The sequence below is a fragment of the Schistocerca serialis genome, chromosome 2 (genome assembly GCF_023864345.2).
Source record: "Schistocerca serialis cubense isolate TAMUIC-IGC-003099 chromosome 2, iqSchSeri2.2, whole genome shotgun sequence".
In the NCBI taxonomy this organism is placed as follows: domain Eukaryota; kingdom Metazoa; phylum Arthropoda; class Insecta; order Orthoptera; family Acrididae; genus Schistocerca; species Schistocerca serialis.
Genome location: NC_064639.1, coordinates 974,250,111 through 974,271,156, shown reverse-complemented (window position 1 = coordinate 974,271,156; position 21,046 = coordinate 974,250,111). Strand labels below are relative to the sequence as shown.

The 21,046-nt window shown below is 39.3% G+C and overlaps 1 protein-coding gene across 5 annotated transcripts in view; it reads right to left on the bottom strand.

The window, feature by feature from the left end:
- Positions 1-21,046, bottom strand: part of LOC126458379 (ATP-dependent DNA/RNA helicase DHX36) — a 243,218-nt gene that overhangs the window by 125,630 nt on the left and 96,542 nt on the right. For all 5 annotated transcript variants that reach the window (XM_050095356.1, XM_050095357.1, XM_050095358.1 and 2 more), the window contains 2 exons: positions 9,715-9,913; positions 4,923-5,097 (listed from right to left, as the gene is read on the bottom strand). In XM_050095356.1, coding sequence (XP_049951313.1) covers positions 4,923-5,097; positions 9,715-9,913 — 374 coding nt within the window. The remainder of the gene's footprint in view (positions 1-4,922; positions 5,098-9,714; positions 9,914-21,046) is intronic.

Here is a 21,046-nt window from a genome sequence, read left to right as displayed (position 1 = left end):
CTTTTTGACTGCTTCATTTACTGAATTTTTGTATTTTCTCCTTTCATCAATTAAATTCAATATTTCTTCTGTTACCCAAGGGTTTCTACTAGCCCTCGACTTTTTATCTATTTGATCCTCTGCCTTCACTATTTCATCCCTCAAAACTACCCATTCTTCTTCTACTGTATTTCTTTCCCCCATTCCTGTCAATCGTTCCCTTATGTTCTCCCTGAAACTCTGTACAACCTCTGGTTCTTTCAGTTTATCCAGGTCCCATCTCCTAAAATTCCCACCTTTTTGCAGTTTCTACAGTTTTAATCTACAGCTCATAACCAATAGATTGTGGTCAGAGTCCACATCTCCCCCTGGAAATGTCTTACAATTTAAAACCTGCTTCCTAAATCTCTGTCTTACCATTATATAATCTATCTGATACCTTTTAGTATCTCCAGGGTTCTTCCATGTATACAACCTTCTATCATGATTCTTAAACCAAGTGTTAGCTATGATTAAGTTATGCTCTGCGTAAAATTCTACCAGGCGGCTTCCTATTTCATTTCTTAGCCTCAATCCATATTCACCTACTATGTTTCCTTCTCTCCCTTTTCCTACTGACGAATTCCAGTCACCCATGACTATTAAATTTTCGTCTCCCTTTACTACCTGAATAATTTCTTTTATCTTATCATACATTTCATCAATTTCTTCATCATCTGCAGAGCTAGTTGGCATATAAACTTGTACTACTGTAGTAGGTGTGGGCTTTGTGTCTATCTTGGCCACAATAATGGGTTCACTATGCTGTTTGTAGTAGCTTACCCGTATTCCTATTTTTTTTATTCATTATTAAACCTACTCCTGCATTACCCCTATTTGATTTTGTATTTATAACCCTGTATTCACCTGACCAAAAGTCTTGTTACTCCTGCCACCGAACTTCACTAATTCCCACTATGTCTAACTGTAACCTATCCATTTCCCTTTTTAAATTTTCTAACCTACCTGCACGATTAAGGGATCTGACATTCCACGCTCCGATCCGTAGAACACCAGTTTTTTTTCTCCTTATAACAACGTCCTCTTGAGTAGTCCCCACCCGGAGATACAAATGGGGGACTATTTTACCTCCGGAATATTTTACCCAAGAGGACGCCATCATCATTTAATCATACAGTAAAGCTGCTTTGTCAATAGCATATAAAAATTGAATCTTATTCCAAACACTCAACATAGACTGATCATGTTAAACTCTGCCAGAATATCGATAATTTGCACAGAATCTGCCATTGGACTTACGGCAGTGTGTGTGTGTGTGTGTGTGTGTGTGTGTGTGTGTGTGTGTGTGTGTGTGTGTGTGTGTCACTTCACTAAGACACATCAAGGAACGATATTTGGATCAGAATCTATCAATCAACAGCCTACTGAGGTGCCTAAATAATGATTCAACTAGACCTACACTGCATTATAAATCATTGCAAACACAGATAACTCACCAGCTGATCATGAATGACAAACATCATTGTTAATCAAAATTCCCAGTCTAACAAAGCAGATGGATCCTTTCCAACTGTTGTGTGTTTGTTCCTCCAAAAATTAGTATTAATTTTTTTCCAAATTTTGTGATGTCTTTGATATGCTCAATTATAAGGTATGTGCATAGTACATAAATATATTTAATATTGATTCAATGCTTATCCATTTTAACGTTATTATCTATTATAATCATTTGAAGTTCATGAACCAGCTGTTCACCTGAAAACTGTGCCAATTACACAACTTCAGCAATTTTAGATTTCATTGTCATTGTTCATATGCAAACATATACCTGATCACTGACTTCCTGACAAAGTAGATCAAAAAGATATCAAAATAAGAAAAGCAGTTATAAAGCTAATGACAAAATATGTTAGTAACCTTTGCACTCACTTAGTTTCAGAGTAATTAACATCTTTAATAAAAAACAGTTTCAGAGTAATTAACATCTCTAATAAACACACTGTTACTGAAACAGAATCCTATATTTTGGCAAGCTAACTAACATAATTCAATAAAATTTATCATTGTATATGAATTATCATTGTATATATTATTACTAAAATTATCATTGTATATAAAAGTCCTCGTCCAAACAAATCTTCTTCCACTATTCAGTTTTTTAGAAATGTCAATATTTTATTGTAATTTATGAAAATCCAGCATACAACAATAACTAACTTTAATTTTAATTATGGTCAATCTGTATAGGAAACTTGTTGGAAGCCATTTAGGCCAGTCTGTAGTGAGTTTGAAAGGAGCAAGAACTATGTTCACTGATACAGGGGAAATGTACCACAGACAGTGAGTATAAATTACAAGTCAGAAGATGTACCAGAATTTAGAGAGACTTTCTTTCCAGAAGTTTATTCAATAATCCAGTGACTGTTTTTAAACCATTAATTGAACAGTGAATATGTAATTAGTATCACAGATTGTGTCAAACTTCAATAATGCTCTTTATGACAGTATGGTCAAACTGTGAATTGTGCTATTTCCAAATTATTCTTGCAGTGCTCATTGTTTCCATATTGACATGACTGTTAAGATTTAAAGGAAAGTGATCTGAGAACGTTATAACTGATTATGCTGATGATTTACTTGCTATACATTAATATTGTGCTTAATTATGTCTATGTTAGGTTACTGCACTCTAACAATTGACATCAGTGCAGTAGGTGGCAAGCTGTTTATCTGCAGCTATAATAAATCAGACTTGATCTGGCCATAAACTGTAGTTTATTCAACATCTCATTGCAGGTAAAGTGTTTGAACTGCAAAGCCAGTGTGAACTACATTATTAGTAGCAAACTGTCCCCATCACCAACCTTTCAGCCAGATTCAAGGTGCAGCTACTGAAGACAAGCTAGTACAGGTAATGGTTACTCTACATCAGGACACACAATGAGGATCAGCATGAAAGAAACTACTTTACTACTCCAATTGAGATAACATGATAAATGCCCCACTATCAAGGAGAGTGTAACAGGAAAAGGGTGTGAATGGAACAAATTAAGTATTTTTGCTCATTAAAAAGCGAACAGACCCTACAACTTTTAATCAATTGCATGACAAAGTGTCAAACACGGAAGATTTTAGAAAAGAGCGAAGATATAGCTTTTCTCAAATCGTACAAGAAGATCTTAGACCAGTTTGTCTTATGCAACTACTGCAAATTTCTTGAACATGCAATTCTGAATATATATGATACTAAAAATAATACAAACAATAAGGTAACTGTTCCTCCAGTAACACAGATTTTATGAAGCACAACTTTTTACAATTACATCACAGAAAGTAATAGTTCCTAGATCTTCTGAAAATACACAAACAAGAGACTTTAGGAGGTGGATACCTCATGATCAACAGAGTACTTTGAATGTGTGTTGGATAATTCACATGTCAATGCTGGAGAACAGTGTTTGTAGGTTTGACTGGGAAACACCCTGACACTGAACACACACTCGACCCACCCATGTGGTGCTAGTTCATTCACTAAAAACACAATGGTCAACTGAATGGTGAGTGAAGTCCCACATTAGGCAGTAGAAAAATCCATGCACTTTCTAAATGTTGTTGATGGTTAGCAACAATTTTCACATCACATTCCAGGAGAAAACAATGCAGTGCAGGACCATGAACAACAGGTACACTAGAGACATTGGTGTAAACACTGGTTGATTGACAAGGGACAGCATGGTAGTCCTTGGAAACCCTTAAATCTGCTGTGGTTGCTTTGCCACATAACCTGGCACCATCAGCCGTATTCTTCCTCACCTACCCTTCCTTACAATTCCTAGTGACCTCACTATATGTATGCATAATTATAGTGAGTTATCCATCAATACATCTGGTGGGATTACAAGAGTGACCCACTCACCACATCTTTGACGCATTGAGCGGTCCACAGGCACTTCAGCATGGTACAAATTGTTGCTATGCTTTCAATGTCCTCCCTCAGAGCTAAATGACTGCAGTAGCAGGTAAGGCACGAAAGAAGTTCCCTGTGAACATCTAAAGAAGTTACTGTTCAGCCCAAGAAGAAAGCCTGGAACTGTAGATTGTGGATTAGTCACTTACCTAAGTGTAGATAGTTGCCTAAATTTCACAGCAAAACCGGCCAACACAATGATAACAGCCCGAATTACAGTCCATGGTCATTGAACAATTATTCAAGGAATCTTGAAAGTTGTTCATGGAACCATTTTAGTCACTTCTTTCCCTCATAATAAGGTGTCACTGGTGTTAAATTTTTCACCAAGTTTACCCTTTGAAACTACTTCAAAAATCATATCATCATGTACTTTCATTTCACACAACAAAAAATTTTGCAAAGGGAAGTGATGATAGCATTTCATTATTGTTTGTAAAGAGTGTCAAAATGATTCTTAAAACCAAACAATACAAAATAGAGAAAGAATGTTAATAAATTCCCTTCAACAACAAGGTCATTAGAGATAGAGCAATACCTCAGTTGGAGAAGATTTTTCTGATACCATCACTATGGCTTTCCAATGGAGAAGACTGGATTAAGAAATTGGCTTTGGCCTGGTTTTCTGAAGACATTCTAGCAAACGACGAAAGTGATAAAGAGAAACTAGAGAAAACTTAAATTTGGTTGAATCTCATTATTGCAGAAGAACACTGAGCTACTTTGCTTGCTAACGTATTCTCAGAAAAAAATGAAAATCTAATATTAAGGAAGCTATTTCATAACACTACATTGCACTTTAAAACACAAGAGTAGCTAAGAAAACTGTAGCATTAGTCAACCTTCTAAAGAGTTAAAAAAAACTGGAAACCATGCAGAAATTTGTTTAGGTAGAGAGGGTCTACATGACTGTCGTCTGACATACTGATAACAAAATTTCCAGTGTGCAAAATGGAACACACACACACACACTCACCCTAGGTAAGACGTCCTTCAAAATGGTCATCACGAAGTCAGAAATTATATCTCGTTCATGGATTTCATCAAGAACTATATGTGAGATGTCAGGCAGTGCAGGATCAGACTGCATCCACTGTAGCAGGATTCCAGTAGTACAGTAAAGTATTGAGCCAGTGTGTCGTGGCAATGCCCTGAAATTCATCCATAATATGTGACTAGTTAAGCACATAATGTGAGTAAACTGAAAACAGAGGCCACTGGACATATTTATAAACATAAACGGCCCCCACAGCAACTAATGTACTGACTAGTAAAACTGGATATAATTCTTCATTTGAGAAGCCTTTCCCAAAAAAAAGACTGAATATCTCTTTGACATAACAGTGTCTCGAGACTCACATTATATTTTCATAATTATGTCAACACATTCTTTCATTACTGTTGTCCATTGTTTTGTTTATAATCAGTAAGAATGATATATGTGAAAGTTACATGGTGGTGTTAAAATTCTTGTCTCAAAATGAGTCACTAGGGTCATCAATAATTGTAGTACTAGCCTCACTTTGACACACCCATGCAGAGACTGCTTCTAACAATCCCCTCCAGTCCTTGAAATTAGACTATCCAACCAAAGGTACATAGATACCTTAATGTGGAATTATAAACTAGATGCCAGGAGAGGCGGAATCACCAGCATAAAGGGAGGTCAATAGAGAAGTACAAACACCAGACTGTGTTGGTCAAGAAAGCTAAATAACTTCATATGTGGATTAGTCAGTGGATGTCACCTGAGCAACAAATCCATAAGGAGTATTTCAACCCCTCTCAAACTGTTCACGTTGAGTGTTACTGATGTGATTGTGAAATGGAAATGCAAAAGTATACCCACAGCTAAACCAAGACCAGGTAGAACTCAAGCATTGTGAAAGGTGGTTGCAAAAAATCGCATGAAATCAACAGATCGAATCATTCGTGTGTTCCCAAGTGCAACCAGTAGTCCAGCATGCACATTACAGCACAAAGGGAGTTAAAAAGAACAGAGTACAATGGTCAAGCTTGTACTCATAAGCCATACATTTCTGTAGACAATGCTCAATGACACTTGAGGTGATCAAGTGATGTAGTGTGATGATAATGATGGAAGCTGAAGAAATGAATTAAAATTTGTGCCGCAGCCAGGATGCGAACCTGGGTCTTCTTGCTTACTAGGCAGAAATGCTGACCATTACACCACCACAGTACTATGATGAGTATTGCTGAGTGATGAATCTTACTATACACTGAGGCAATCTGATGGAAGGGTTTAGGTCTGGCGAATGCCTGAAGAATATAAGCTGCCATCATGTGTAGCGTCATCAGTGAAGTGCGGAGGTGGCGGGGTTATGGTATTGGAGTGTTTTTCATTGTTAGGGTATGGTCCCCTTATTGCACCTACCGGAAAACCTAAATGTGGAAGGATATGAACACATTTTACAGTACTGCATACTGTGTACTGTAGAGGAACAGTATGGAGGCACTGATTGATTGTATCAGCATGACAATGCACCCTGTCAGGAAACAGTATCTTTGAATTTTGATCAGATAATGTGTATTGCCCCTCCCACTTCCCCAAAGCCTTCTTTATGTCTTTTTCTGTTAACACATTTTTTCCTTCAGTTTCTTTTCTCTTGAAGTCCTTCTTTACCCCATCTACCTCTGCTTCTTACTCACAACATGTAATTCTACTATATGCAACAGACCCCAAGCAATGCTATGCCATCGAAGAATGTGTTATTTTATTATCTGCACTTTTTCTACATCTAAGAAAATGAACTATCTGAGATGCCCATGTGTGTTCTCAGAACCCCTACAGTGAATTGTGCACAACCATTACACAGAAGCCGGTATCAAGACGCAGAAAAAAATGTTTATGCACCCCCTCCTTCTTGGGAGGAGGACTGAAAGAAATAAAAGACTGAGACATAAAAATATTTACCATATTTCTTGCAACTGGTTCAGGAAAAATTAATACTGCAGCCAGCACAAAGACAGGATCAGTCTTGGCCACACTACAGAATGTTTTGTGTACACAATCAAAGTTATGCAGTTTGAATCTAAAGGTAATGTACACATGACTGCATTCATTTAGAGCTTTCATAGATGCAATATCAAGCCACTAGAGTGAGTATAAAAAATATTTTGTACCAAATTATGCGGATGGCTGAGATGTAAGCCTGCAGATAGGTGGTAAAATGAAGTTACTGAGTGGACTGAATTATCACACAAATTATGGAATATTAGAAGAAATTATAAAAAGGGAATATTCCAAGAACTGATCTATAGATCAGCCTCTAAGAGAAGAGATTTTAATACCAGCACTTGTATCATGGTTGCCACAAGCTGTACAAGAAAGGCTTGTAAGCAGTGTAACAGAAAAGCTAAAAATGGATCAGACAGATGGAATGATAGGCAAACAGATAAGATGGCCGTAGAGGGATGGCAGAGAGAAGGTTCTGACTAGACACAGACAAGAGAACTTTTATATGAGAAAGGACATCATCTTGATAGAAGATGACATGAATTTCAAAATGGGTATGGTCAAGAGCATCCCTACTATTCAAGAAAATAGTGAAATGACAGGTACTCCGAAAGGAAGAGCAACATGACACTGGAATGGAGATCAGAATGCAAACGTTTTACAGAGAGGACAGGACAAAGGCAAAATTGAAATGTTTCCAGATACAGCTCATACCGCAGCAAAAGTAAGCGGGTTGTGTCAAGAAAAGAAAGACTAGAAAGAGAAACATGAGGGATATGTAGACTGAGGACCCTCTGGACCGTTAATTGCAAATAGAACTGTATACTTTCAGAAGTGGGCGTTACTGAAGTTTTAAAAGATATGGTGACACAAGTTGACATTACCCAAAAGAAAAAAATGAGAAGAGGATATTGTGACAAAAAGGATCATAGAGGAAAACAGGCAAAGGCAAATGCAAGAAGAATTAAACAGTGAAATACCTGTTGCAGGATGCTACTTAAATCACCCTATCAGATAACATGTTTGTTAGAAGTCACAATGGAGGGCAAGAAATGCCCAGTTGCATCATGGGAAAACCAGATTAGTCTACATATTTCATGCTTCATTACTCTGAAAATAGAGTTAATGACCACAATATGCAAAACCATGGCATAAATAGTTACAAACATGATAAGGGAGCACTGTTGGAGCAATCTGAATCACAACAGACACAACTTTGAAATAAGCACAGCAAAAATTTTCTTTTGTCACTATACTGTTATTTCACAATGGCAAAAGGCACTGCACTGGAATGCTTGTGGATTGGCGAGAAAGTTTTGCTAATAGTAGAGCTTTTTAAATAAGGTTTCTTAAATGAGAGATTTGATTTGCTAAATAAAAGAATGAATGAGTAGCAAGAATGAATTAGCAACAAGAATGAAAGTTTATGTTTGCAATAAGACCAATAACAAAATGTAAAGTGATTTAATGAAGAATTGCTCTCCCATCATATCAGCTGCTTCCCATTACTCTCTTCCATTACACATCAGCCAAAATGCAGCCGAATAGCAGAGACTTATTGTTACATTGAAAGGAAATGCAAATGACAAAGCTTATCAAACTTTTCTAACATGACCATAACCATTCAATGCTGCAAGAATTCTTTCAGGAGGAGACTGTATCCTGCAAGGTAATAGTGCCCCTAGCATCATCAAATGTTCAGTGTCAATTATGGGTGTGATCAGTACTAGAATGGAAAAAATATATCCATCTTGGCACGCACAAAAACCAAATTTAAACATTATTGAGATACTGCTGTCTGCACTGATAAAACGTTTAAGGCTTCTTAAACTTTAAAGCATGTCTAGGAATTTGAATTTTTTGATTTTTGGGGAATGACAAAGTCCCACTGGCTCCAATTTGGGATTCATTTGTATTTTATCCTTGGAAGCATTTGGGCTATTTTGGATGACAAAACTTATCCTACATCATATAAGGTGTGCTATTCTGTCTGCACACCCTTATAAAATAGTCACACTACAGTAACTACTCCTTTACTTGTACATCTTGCCAGTAATAGTACTAAGATTTATGGTAGTCAATGAACACACTGAACAGAAAGAGGATCACAAACTTTTCTGAAAATTATAACATTTACTCTTTAGTGCAACTCCTTTGCATGCATTGCTTTGCGTAGATATCCACACTGAAATGATAGAACTACATAATAATCAGTGGCAAACAGTGCGCAGTAGACAATAACGTTTTATTACAGCCTACATCCCACAACCAAATGGGTACATTCAGGCTTTGGTTTACTCATAGCACCATCTTCTTCCAACAAACATAAAATGCTTCAGAACTTAACACCAATGGGAATATTACTCTACCATGAAGGCTATCCTTTCACAATCATCTGGGATCCAATGAATACTAGTAATAAAGCAGCACGGAGATTTAGATTTGATAACTGGCATCTCACACATTTATCTGCCACGTATCCCTATACATTCCAGTTCCACATGGAAAACAGTATTTTATTTTCTATGTTTCTCCCCCTAACAAAATCAGTTCTTATTTTGTATTCTTCCCTACAACTACTTTTCCAAATTTGGTCTTCTATTGTTTACAATCTGCAGTAAAATTATTACTTTTTCTCATTTTACAAAAATATTTTGCACCATATCTCTTGCTAATACAACTTTCTCTTTGTTTATGATACATTAATATCTTTCAGACCGACCTATTTTCAAATGTGTCTGCAATTTTACGATGTTCCTCCACAGAAGAAGAGTATCAGTAATATACTAACTTCTCAAGTCGTATTTGGTATCCACAACTGCTGTCTTGCCCACCACATGGTTCATCACGTTCTTCAGCAACTCTCTGGGCCACAGAAATGGCACTAATGCGCCGTGGTTGTGTATTGACTATGCGGCATATAGATCCTCGCTCAGCAGCAATTTCTGCATCCAAAATAAACTGTGCCACTTGTGTTGTCTTTCCACAGCCTAAAAGAATTAAACATGTATTAGAAATAAATGTTCATTTATAGTCACACAGAAAACAGTGACCAATTTTATGTTGTTAAATTTATCTTCCACGATACGAAGAGGATTCAGAAGATGAGCAAACATGAGGATTGACTTTTTTTACCTGCATATCACACATCAGATGCGCACACTGTCAATTGGAAGATCGAAGATGTCATGGAAACATGGGTAAACATGGAAGTGTAAAAAGTCACACAAGGAAGTCATTACTATATGAAAGAAAAAAAACTAAATATGCCACAGAACAATTAGACTTTCAAATATCACATGAGAAACCCCATTACATGGAAAATCTATATCAAAACAGCAGAAAAATTCCACTGAAGACTAAAACACCTTTGAGATACATTACTGCCATCAGGATTGGGAAGAGGTGTAAAATTCAAAAAGTGCCATCAAATTTCAAAAGGCACAAAGAATCACATGGAACCACTATAAAAGAAAGTTGTATTATGCAATATGAAACTGTGACATTACATTACAAGACAGTTGTTTCACCAGCAGCACTTTCTACATGAGAGATCAGAACTATTGGGGTTAACTCTAGAGTTGCAGAAATTTAAAAAGGAATAGTGGAAAATTTTCAGATGAAGTACGGCTACACACACACACACACACAAATTTGAATGAAGAGAACAACATCTGACCTCTACACCTTATTAGGCTCATGAAAGCTGAGAACAAAAGACACTTGGGCTGGACAATAATACTCGCCATTATTAGTTCAAAGAAAATTAAAGAAGAAACTAGAGAAGATGCAAACATCACAGAAGGAATCATAACAAATAATCTAGCCTTTGGTACACTAGCTAATGGAGAATGGATAAATGAACAAGCTTGAAAGCAAAAGTGACAATAATTGGTCAAAGGAATAGAAGCAGGCACGCCTATGTACAAAGTGTGCCAACCACAAATAACATTGATGTTTTACAATTGCAAGTCTGTATCTATTCATTCATTATTGCTTCAGCTAACATGGTGATAAGTTGTGTTGTCATATGTCCACTTGAGCAGCAGCAATATAAAATAAACAGTGAGCTATGTGAGAGAGAAAAAAAAAATTACGATCCACACAAGAAAATGCTCCAGATTTCAAGTTATCATCACAATTCTGCAATGAGGCAGTTGTCTACCAGATAATTAATAAACAAATAAGCATTTGGCTGGGATCTGATGCAACTGCATCATTTAATGCTCCGAATGGGTCATTACTGTGGGTTAACACTTCTATGTGGCATGGAAGTTTACTTCATTGTTGTTAAATTAAACAGTGGTTTAGCTTATGTAATTCAAGTTTATTTTATCACTATTTAATTAAACTAAGATTAAACTGTTATTTTACTCATACATGTTTACCTCAGAACATAAAGACAGCTATTCTTTACATGTGTACAAAGTACGCCACGCGCCCGTTCGTGTTATGAAAATCAGCACACCCCGTCAGGGGTTAATTAATGAAGATATTTTGGAAGTATAAGAAAGCAAAAATCATCATTCTGACTGACACGTTTAAACACACTCTCTTAAGTGAGCAACACACTTATGCTCATTCACCCCTGTGCCTATTGTGCTGCAGATTGCAAGGCACTGTCACTGCTTATGAAGTAGATGGAGGCTGGTCATTCTAAAAAATGTTGGGGATGCCAATACTATGTAGCTGCAATTGCATCCACCACAAGGCAATAATCAGCTGACCTCACACAGGCAGCTGCTGAACAAATAAGTGGCTGCAAATCAGATAACTGGTCGATCTCAGTCCCCCCCCCCCCCCCTCCCCCATTTGCATACATGCCTTTATATGCTCCACTGCTCTGCTGGCAAGCTGAATGCAAATCGTGTTCTCCTCAATTTAAATCCTAACTGTTTATTAAAGCGAACTGGTTTTCATGGCAATACTACAGACTGTAAACTGTGCTCTAGAGAAGTATACTCCTAGTAAGTGGAGTGGATAAGGATGGAAAAGACCCACCTTGATTTGGCAACAAAATTCAGAAAATGCTGAGGTAGCTAAGACTGTTGCCTCTCAGTTCAAAAGAGAACACACATATGACAACAGCCAAAAGTTACTAGAGACTCGTACATCTCTAACAAAAATCTATGCACGAAGCAGACAACAACTGCCACTGGAAACAACTGCCACTGTCATACCTTAGCAGAACATATGGCTGAAAACCGAAGGAAATTTTGGTCCTATGTAAAAGTGCTAAGCAGGTCTAAGGCTTTTATTCAACCACTCGCTGAGTCTGGTGAGTGGTAGTAAAAGATAGGAAAAGGAAAGCCGAAATTTCATGTTTAAGAAATCATTCACACAGGAAAATCGTACAAACATACTGTTGTTTGACCATTGCACAGACAACTGTATGGATACGACATAGTAATAGGCATCCCTGCCATACTGAAACAAGTGAAAGAATTGAAAACAATTAAGTCACCAGGTCCAGATGAAATCCCAGTTTGATTTTACAAAGAATACTCTGCAACACTGGCCCCTTAGTTTGCATTTATCATGAACCTTTCATCTAAGGCAAGTACCAAGTGACTGGAAAAAAGTGCAAATTACTCCTGTATATAAGAATGTTAAAAGAACTGACCCTCAAAATTACAGACCAATGTCCTTAACATTGGTTTGCTGCAGAATTCTTGAACATATTTCAAGTTCAAATATAATAGACACAAAAAGCTTCTAGCAGACTTTTAGAAAGCATCGCTAGTGCATGGCTCAAGCTGCCTTTTTCTCACATGATTTCTCACATGATTTGCTGCAAATTATGGATAAAGGGCAACGGGCAGATTTCATATTTCTAGATTCAGGAAAGTATTTGACATGCCACCCCACTGTAGACTGTTAAAGAATGTACGAGCATATGGAAAAGGTCCCCAGATATGCAGGTGGCTCTAAGACTTAGGTAATAGTTGTCGTTGACTGTGAGCGTTTATCAGACACAAGGGTATCCTCAGGAGTACCCCAGGGAAGTGTGATAGGACCACTATTATTTTATACAAGGTGAAGAAAAATTGTGTCATGAAATTGTAACCCTGGATAGCTGATGCCAGTATGAAGCAAAATTACTAATGTTGTGTAGGTCTACAAAGCACAATTTTTAAACTATGGAAATTTGGCACCTCGTGCTCCAATTGGCCACAGGATTGCCCTGTTTCCGGATGCTCTGGACAACGCATGACCACGAATGCTTTGCCTGCCGGGGATCACAATGTATCCTAGGTGGCCCGTACGCTCGGTGGTAGTGCGCCAGCCTTCAACTCTGGCAGCGAATCCGCTGGGGTCCCGACACATCCATTGTAGTTTCATGATAATAATTACTGGGAACAAACTCATCAACAGCTGTTAATTCGTATACAGAAAGTCTTTTGCAAATTGTGTCAGCCGTAAAAAGAGCCTTTTTTGTAGCTAGGGCATTGTTTAATTAAAGCAGGTGCTCGAACTGGCGACCCTCTGACACGGCACAAGCTTGGTAACGTAAAACGGTATTTTGCCGAACTCTTTTAAAGAATCTTGGCACTGCCCGGATGTGATTGGCAGCATGTTGAATGTGATCCAGTAATTTCTCTTTGTTTCTAGATGATTTGCAGGTGGGTAGGTGAACTAAAATCTTGAAGAATAGCCACAGGAAAAAGTCCGGTGGCGTGAGGCCTGGTGATCGCGGAGGCCATCTCCTATGAGCACCTCTGCCAATTACCCAGCCGTTGAAGAGTTCATTTACATATCCGCGCACAGCATGACTGTTATGTGGGGCGCCCCATGCTGCAATCACGTGCGTAACTGTATGTCTAGGTGAGCATCTTCCAGCAGGCCGGGTAGATTTTCTTGCAAAAAGTGGAGGTAATTTGCCCTGGTAACTCACGGAGGTAGACAACCGCCCCAATCAGATGATCACCCACAATGCCCGCCCAAATGTTGAGTAAAAATCGTTCCTGGTGTCCGTGGATGTATGTGACATGAGGATTTTCCCAGTCTGCGACAGGATTTAGTTCTTGGACTGGGTAGAACTAAATGGATGCAGGCCATCATCCCTCAAAACCTCCCAGACTAACTGATGAGTGGCCCCCATGTTGTGTCCAACTGCTCAAATACTTGTCGTAGGTGCTTCCTCGAAGTGCTCCAGAACAGTCTCTTCAAATGCAGCACCCTGTCATGCTTGAGGTCTTCCAGCAATACTATGATATCACACTAACGAGCCTGTTCCGCTAAGTCACTGGTGAATTGCTGTAAACGATTGCGAATGTGGGTGGCATCTTGCTGGGTACCATTCCTCACACAACTGTCGAGCTTCATGCGCATTACTGTCGGCTAGTCCACAAACAAAAACTATATCTCGCTGTTCTTCAAACAAATACTGTGTTGCCATGCTTACTGTATGAGGCGACGTGTGTGCGCTCTGAAGCAAAGCTTACATGTGAACACCTCTGACGTGAGGTGGAGGCAAACAGCAAGACCTATTCGACACGTGTGCACAACACGTTGGGGCAGCGACGGGGTGAGGGACGTTTATATGTGTGAACCGACAAGCATAGTGCTGCCCGTCAACCAATGAACGGCAACAGCGAAACGCCACGGCCAATCTGAGCTTGTGGCGCCATGTTTCCGTAGTTTAAAAATTGTGCATTGTCGACCTACACAACATTAGTAATTTTGGTTCGTACTGGCATCAGCTATCCAGGGTTAAAATTTCGTGACACAATTTTTCTCCACCTTGTATATACGTAAGTGGGCGGGTGGACAGGGTGGGCACCAATCTGCAGTTGTTTTTTTGTTGATGCTGTTGTGTATGGGAAGGTGTATGGGAATGTGGCAGAGAAGGTAAATGGTCAATTTCAGTTTATTGGGAGAATTTTGGGGAAGTGTGGTTCATCTGTAAAGTACTGCTCAAGTCTTTGAGATTTGCACCAGGTGAGATTGAAGACGACATCAAACCAGTTCAGAGGCAGGCTGCTAGATTAGTTACCTGTAGATTCAAACAACACACAAATATTACGGAAGTGCTCGGGGAACTGAAACAGGCATCTCTGGAGGGAAGGTAATGCACTTTTTTAAGAACACTACTGAGAAAAATTAAAGAACAAGCATTTGAAGCCGACTGCAGAAAGATTCTGCTCCTGCCAATATACATTTCGCGTAAGGACAGACAAAATAAGATACGAGAAATAAGGACTCATATGGAGGTATACAGAAAGTTATTTTTCCCTCACTCTACTTATGAGTGGAACAAGAAATGAAATAACTAGTAGAGGTACAGGGTACTCTATACCACGCACCATATGGCGGCTTGTGGAGTGTGTATGCAGATGCAGAGGTGTTCTGCCTCACAGTATGGTTTACTGTTGAAGTTCCAGGAGTGCAAGTCTCTAGAAGATTCAACAAATTTACTGCATCTTCCAACATACATCTCACAAAAAGATCATGAAGATAAAAATGAGAGATATTCAAGCCCAAACAAAGCCTTATCGGAAATCTTTCTTCCCATGAACCATTCGCAACTGGAAAAGGAAAGGAGGGGAAGGGGAGAGGGGGTGACAGTGACAGTGGTATGTAAAGTACCCTCCATCACACACTGCAAGATGGCTTGCAGAGTATAGATGTAGATATAGATATAGAATGAATGAATGAATGAATGAATGAAGAGAAGATCAGTCTAACTGTGCCTGGAATAAAGTAAGACCGTGATCATTCTTGTTACCCTATTTGTTGAGTCATCCTTTAAGTTCTGACTGTCTTACAAGGGACCCTCCCCATCGCACCCCCCTCAGATTTAGTTATAAGTTGGCACAGTGGATAGGCCTTGAAAAACTGAACACAGATCAATCGAGAAAACAGGAAGAAGTTGTGTGGAACTATGAAAAAAATAAGCAAAATATACAAACTGAGTAGTCCATGCGCAACATAGGCAACATCAAGGAGTGTGTGAGCTGAGGAGCACCGTGGTCCCGTGGTTAGCGTGCGAAGCTGCGGAACGAGAGGTCCTTGGTTCAAGTCTTCCCTAGAATGAAAAGTTTACTTTCTTTATTTTCGCAAAGTTATGATCCGTCTGTTCTTTCATTGACGTCTCTGTTCACTGTAATAAGTTTAGTGTCTGTGTTTTGCGACCGCATCGCAAAACTGTGCGATTGGTAGACGAAAGGACGTGCCTCTCCAATGGGAACCAAAAACATTTGATCACAAGGTCATAGGTCAACCGATTATTCCACAGGAAAGCACGTCTGATATTTTCTATACAACACTGGTGACGGCATGTGCGTCACATGACAGGAATATGTTGTCGACCCACCTAACTTGTACACTTGGCGAATGGGTAAAAAGATTCTTCTACCTTGCCCGATTTAGGTTTTCATGTGGATGTGATAATCACTCCCACAAAAGTGATGAAATCATAAGGGTTTGTCACATAAACTGAAAATAAAAAATTAAACTTTTCACTCGAGGGAAGACTTGAACCAAGGACCTCTCGTTCCACAGCTGCGCACGCTAACCACGGGACCACGGTGCTCCTGAGCTCAGATTATCCTTGATGTTGCCTATCTTGCGCATGGACTACTCAGTTTGTATATTTCGCTTATTTTTTTCATAGTTCCACACAACTTCTTCCTGTTTTCTCGATTGATCTGTGTTCAGTTTTTCAAGGCCTATCCACTGTGCCAACTTATAACTAAATCTGAGGGGGGTGCGACGGGGAGGTTCCCTTGTTAGTAGAATTTTAAATTAGAGAAATAATATTTTCACAGATCTTTCCAACTATACTACAATCTCACTTTTACCCAATTTGATGCCAAAATATTATAAACATACTGATCATAAAAACCGATCTGAAGGTCTCTCTGGTAGGCCATTACACAAAAATACAGGTCAATTAACCTCTGCTTTTGGGGTAACAGTGGACTGATGCGTAACCTTCAAATTATCTAACTTCCTCAAACCCATTTTTCCTACTTAATGAAGAATGCCAGGTTCTCAGAAGTAGATAACTGTCAACTTTTGTAAATGTCACTGTGTATGTATAGCACTGTTACAGACAATGAATTATCAAAATTTTACAAACAAGTAGGTGTCTGAAAACAAGGGTGGAAATGTCCCATTGTGAAAATTTCAGTCTGTTAATAAGAGAGAAGGTGGCAGTTCTGTTCACACTGAAGTGTGTGTGTGTGTGTGTGTGTGTGGGGGGGGGGGGGGGGGGGGGGCAGGGGTGGTCAACAGTCTACGGTCATGTCTTTCCCCTGCTTCTACAGCATTTCCCCCATCTCACCTATGCTTCACAATTCTTTTCTCCATTTTTCATTCTTGTGGTGGTCATTCCAACTGCTGGCTTTTGACTGCAAATTATGCTCAACCTTTTATACTTTATTCTAGTTTAATCTTATGTCCCATTTTAAAAACTCCTTCCTTCCTTGCACCTATCTTCTCCACTTCCTCACTTGATCTTGTTAGCTGACCCTCTCCTCCCGTTGCTGACACTACAGTGATTCATCTTCAAAGGTAGTGGCAAAGGTAGAATTCACAATGAGATTTGGTAAACCACTCATACCATTTCTGTATTTCACATAATCTATTTTCTTGAATTATTGAATCAAGTTAGTATAATTAGCTATATTGTATCTAGAAAGTATGTTTTATCCATCACTATGTTCATTATTTTTACATCAACAATACGAATTGGATGGATTGCAACTCACCACATAGAATAGGTGTTGAGTGGAAGATCAGCACATTTAAAAGTAGACTACGCTATCAAAGTCCTTGATCAGATTTAGAAAAACAGACATATTCATATGGACACACTAACACATGACCACTGCCGTTTCCAGGTGGTGAAGCCCAACTGCAGTGAGCAGTAATCTCAGTTTGGGTGGGCTGTGGAGTTACAGAAGAGGCATGATGGGAGGAGGTGAAGAGATAGCAGGGAAGTTGCTGTGGTGTTGCCTGTGGAAATATCCAGGGATGTGGCTGGAATAGGATGATGGGCTCCTAGTTTTAGCATTGGGAGACTGTGCTGAGAGGAAAAATGGGAAAGCAGAGAAGGAGAAAGGATTATCAAGTGTGCTGGGGGATGGAAAAGATGTGTGATTTTGGATTGGGAGCAAAAATGGACATAGAGGCAGGTGGAGGGCAGTGACTAGAGAAGGCTGAGGCTGGGATCAGTTACAGGGACAAAGGATATGTTGCAGGGAGCCCTCGCATCTGTACAGTTCAGGAAATCTGGTGTTGGTAGGAAGAATCCAGATGGCATGGGTTGCTAAGCAGTGAAAGTCAAGTATGCCATGTTGCACACATCATGCTCAGCAACTGGACAGCCCAACTGTCTTTTCACCAGAGTATGACACTGGCCATTCATGTGAACAGGTGGTTAGTTGGGGGTCATGCCCATAAAGAATGCCACCAGCAGTTGCAGTTAGGTTAGTAGGCCTAGTGGCTGCTTTGATAGGTAGCCCTGCTGTTCATGAGATACAACATGACTGTGACAGTATGGGAGTAGGTGGATCTATGGGACAGGTCTTGCATCTAGGTCTTTTACAGGGACGTGAGCCATGGGGCAAGGGGATGGGAGCAGTGGTGGAATAGACAGGTAAGGATTTACATAGATTGGGTGGGAGAGAGGCAGAAGAAAGGCAGACTATCACTGTGGAAGGAGTGGGGAGGACATTTCTCAATGCAATGCATAATGAGAGGTAGTTGAAATTCTGGCCGAGAATGTGGTACTGAGTCAAGAAGTAGCTGCTCCTCTGTGGCCTGTCAGTGCGTGTGTGAGGGATGATAGGTGACTGGGGAGACAAGGCACAGGTATCTGCTTCTGATATGGTGTGGGGGTAATTTCGGTCTGTAAAGGCCTCAGTGAGACCCTCAGAACATTTGGAGAGGGACTACTCATCACTGTGGATGCAACAACAACATGTGGCTCAGCTGTACGGGAGGGACTTCTCAGTGTGGAATGGAAGGCAGCAGTTAAAATGGAAATATAGTTCGTGGTTGGTAAATTTAATATGTACAGGCAGAGGAACCTAAGTGGCGGAGGTTGAGGTGGCATGTTGGTCTGAGTAGAATCATGTGAAGCAAATGGGGAAAAAGACTCTGAACTTCTGGAGGACTGTGGACATGGCTCCTCATGTTCTGTTTTGATAATGAACATAGCATCAATGACTCTCCACCAGATGAGAGGTTTTCTTCGTGAGTCATCAGTCTTCTGACTGGTTTGATGCAGCCCACCAGGAATTACTCTCCTTTCCATCTCAGCATACCACTAGCAACCTACATCCTCAATTATTTGCTAGATGCATCTCTGACTCCCTCTAAAGTTTTTACCCTCTACAGCTTCCCCTAGTACTATGGAAGTTACTCCCTGATGTCTTATGAGATGTCCTACCATCCTGTCCCTTCTTCTTTGTCGTTTCTGCTGAAAACGATCTCATTGCTTAGCTTATCAGTCCATCTAATTTTCAACATTCTACTGTAGCATCACATCTCAAATGCTTCGATTCTCTTCTGCTCCAGTTTTGCCACAGTCCGTGTCTCATTGCCATACAATGCTGTGCTCCAAACAAACATTCATAAACATCTTCCTCAAATTAAGGCCTATGTTTGAGACTAGCAGACTTCCCTTTGCCAGAAATGCCTTTTTTGCCAGTGCTAGTCTGCTTTTTATGTTCTCCCTGCTCCGTCAATTATGGGTTTTTTGTTGCCTAGGTAGTAGACTTCCCTAACTTCATTTACTTCGTGATCACCAATTCCTTGCTGTTCTCATTTCTACTGCTTCTGATTAGTTTTGTCTTTCTTTGGTTTACTTTCAGTCCATATTCTGTACTCACTAGACTGTTCATTTCATTCAGCAGATTCTGCAATTCTTCTTCCTTTCACTGAGGATAGCAACGTCACCAGCAAATATTATCATTGATCTCATCGCACCTTGAATTTTAATCTCACCCTTGAACCTTTATTTTATTTCTGTCACTGCTTCGTTGATGATAGACTGAACTGCAGGGGTGAAAGACTATGGTATATCTGTGCACTTCATTCTTGGTCTTCCACTCTTATTGACCCCTCTTGGTTCTTGTACATAGTGTATATTACCCATCTTTCCCAATAGTTTAGCCCTATTTTTCCTCAAGATTTTGAACATCTTGCACCGTTTTACATTATTGAATGCTTTTTCTGAGTTGACAACACCTATTTTTCTTCAATATTGCTTCCATTACCACCTGCTATGTCAGAACTGCCTCTTTGGTGTCTATACCTTTACTAAAGCCAAACCGATCATCACCTAACACATACTCAATTTTCTTTTCCACTCTTCTGCATATTATTATTCTTGCCAGTAACTTGGATGTATCAGCTGTTAAGTTAATGGCATGATAATTCTCACATATGTCAGCTCTTGCAATCTTGGAAATTGTGTAGACAATGTTTGTCCAAAGTGTCTGATAGTATACTGACAGTCTCGTACATTCTAAACACCAAAATGAATAATCTTTTTGCTGCCACTTCCCCCAATGATTTTCGAAATTCTGATGGAATGTTACGTATTCCTTCCGCCTTACTTGATTTTATGTCTTCCAAAGCTCTTCTAAATTCCGATTCTGATTCTAGATTCCCTATCTTTTCCCTATCAACTCCTGTTTCCTCTACCATGTCATCAGATATATCCTATCCCTCATAGAGGTATGGCTTGGTTCAAATGGCTCTGAGCACTATGGGACTTAACTTCTGAGGTCATCAGTCCCTTCACAGAGGTATTCACTGTACTATTTCCACCTATATGCTCTCTCCTCTGCATTTAACGGTGGAATTCTCATTGTACTCTTAATGTTACTGCCCTTGTTTTTAATACCACAGAAGTTTTTTTTTCTCTTTTCTGTGTGCCAAGTATGTCGGTCCTTCCAGCTATCGCTTCTTTTTCAATTTCTTCATGTTTTTTATGTAGCCATTTCACCTTAGCTTCCTAGCACTTTCTAATTATTTCTTTCCTAAGTGACTTGTTTTTCTGCATTCCTGAATTTCCTTGAACTTTTTTTATACTTTCTTTTTCCATCGATTAACTGAAATATTTCTTCTGTTATCCACAATTTCTTCGCAGTGACCTTTCTTGTACC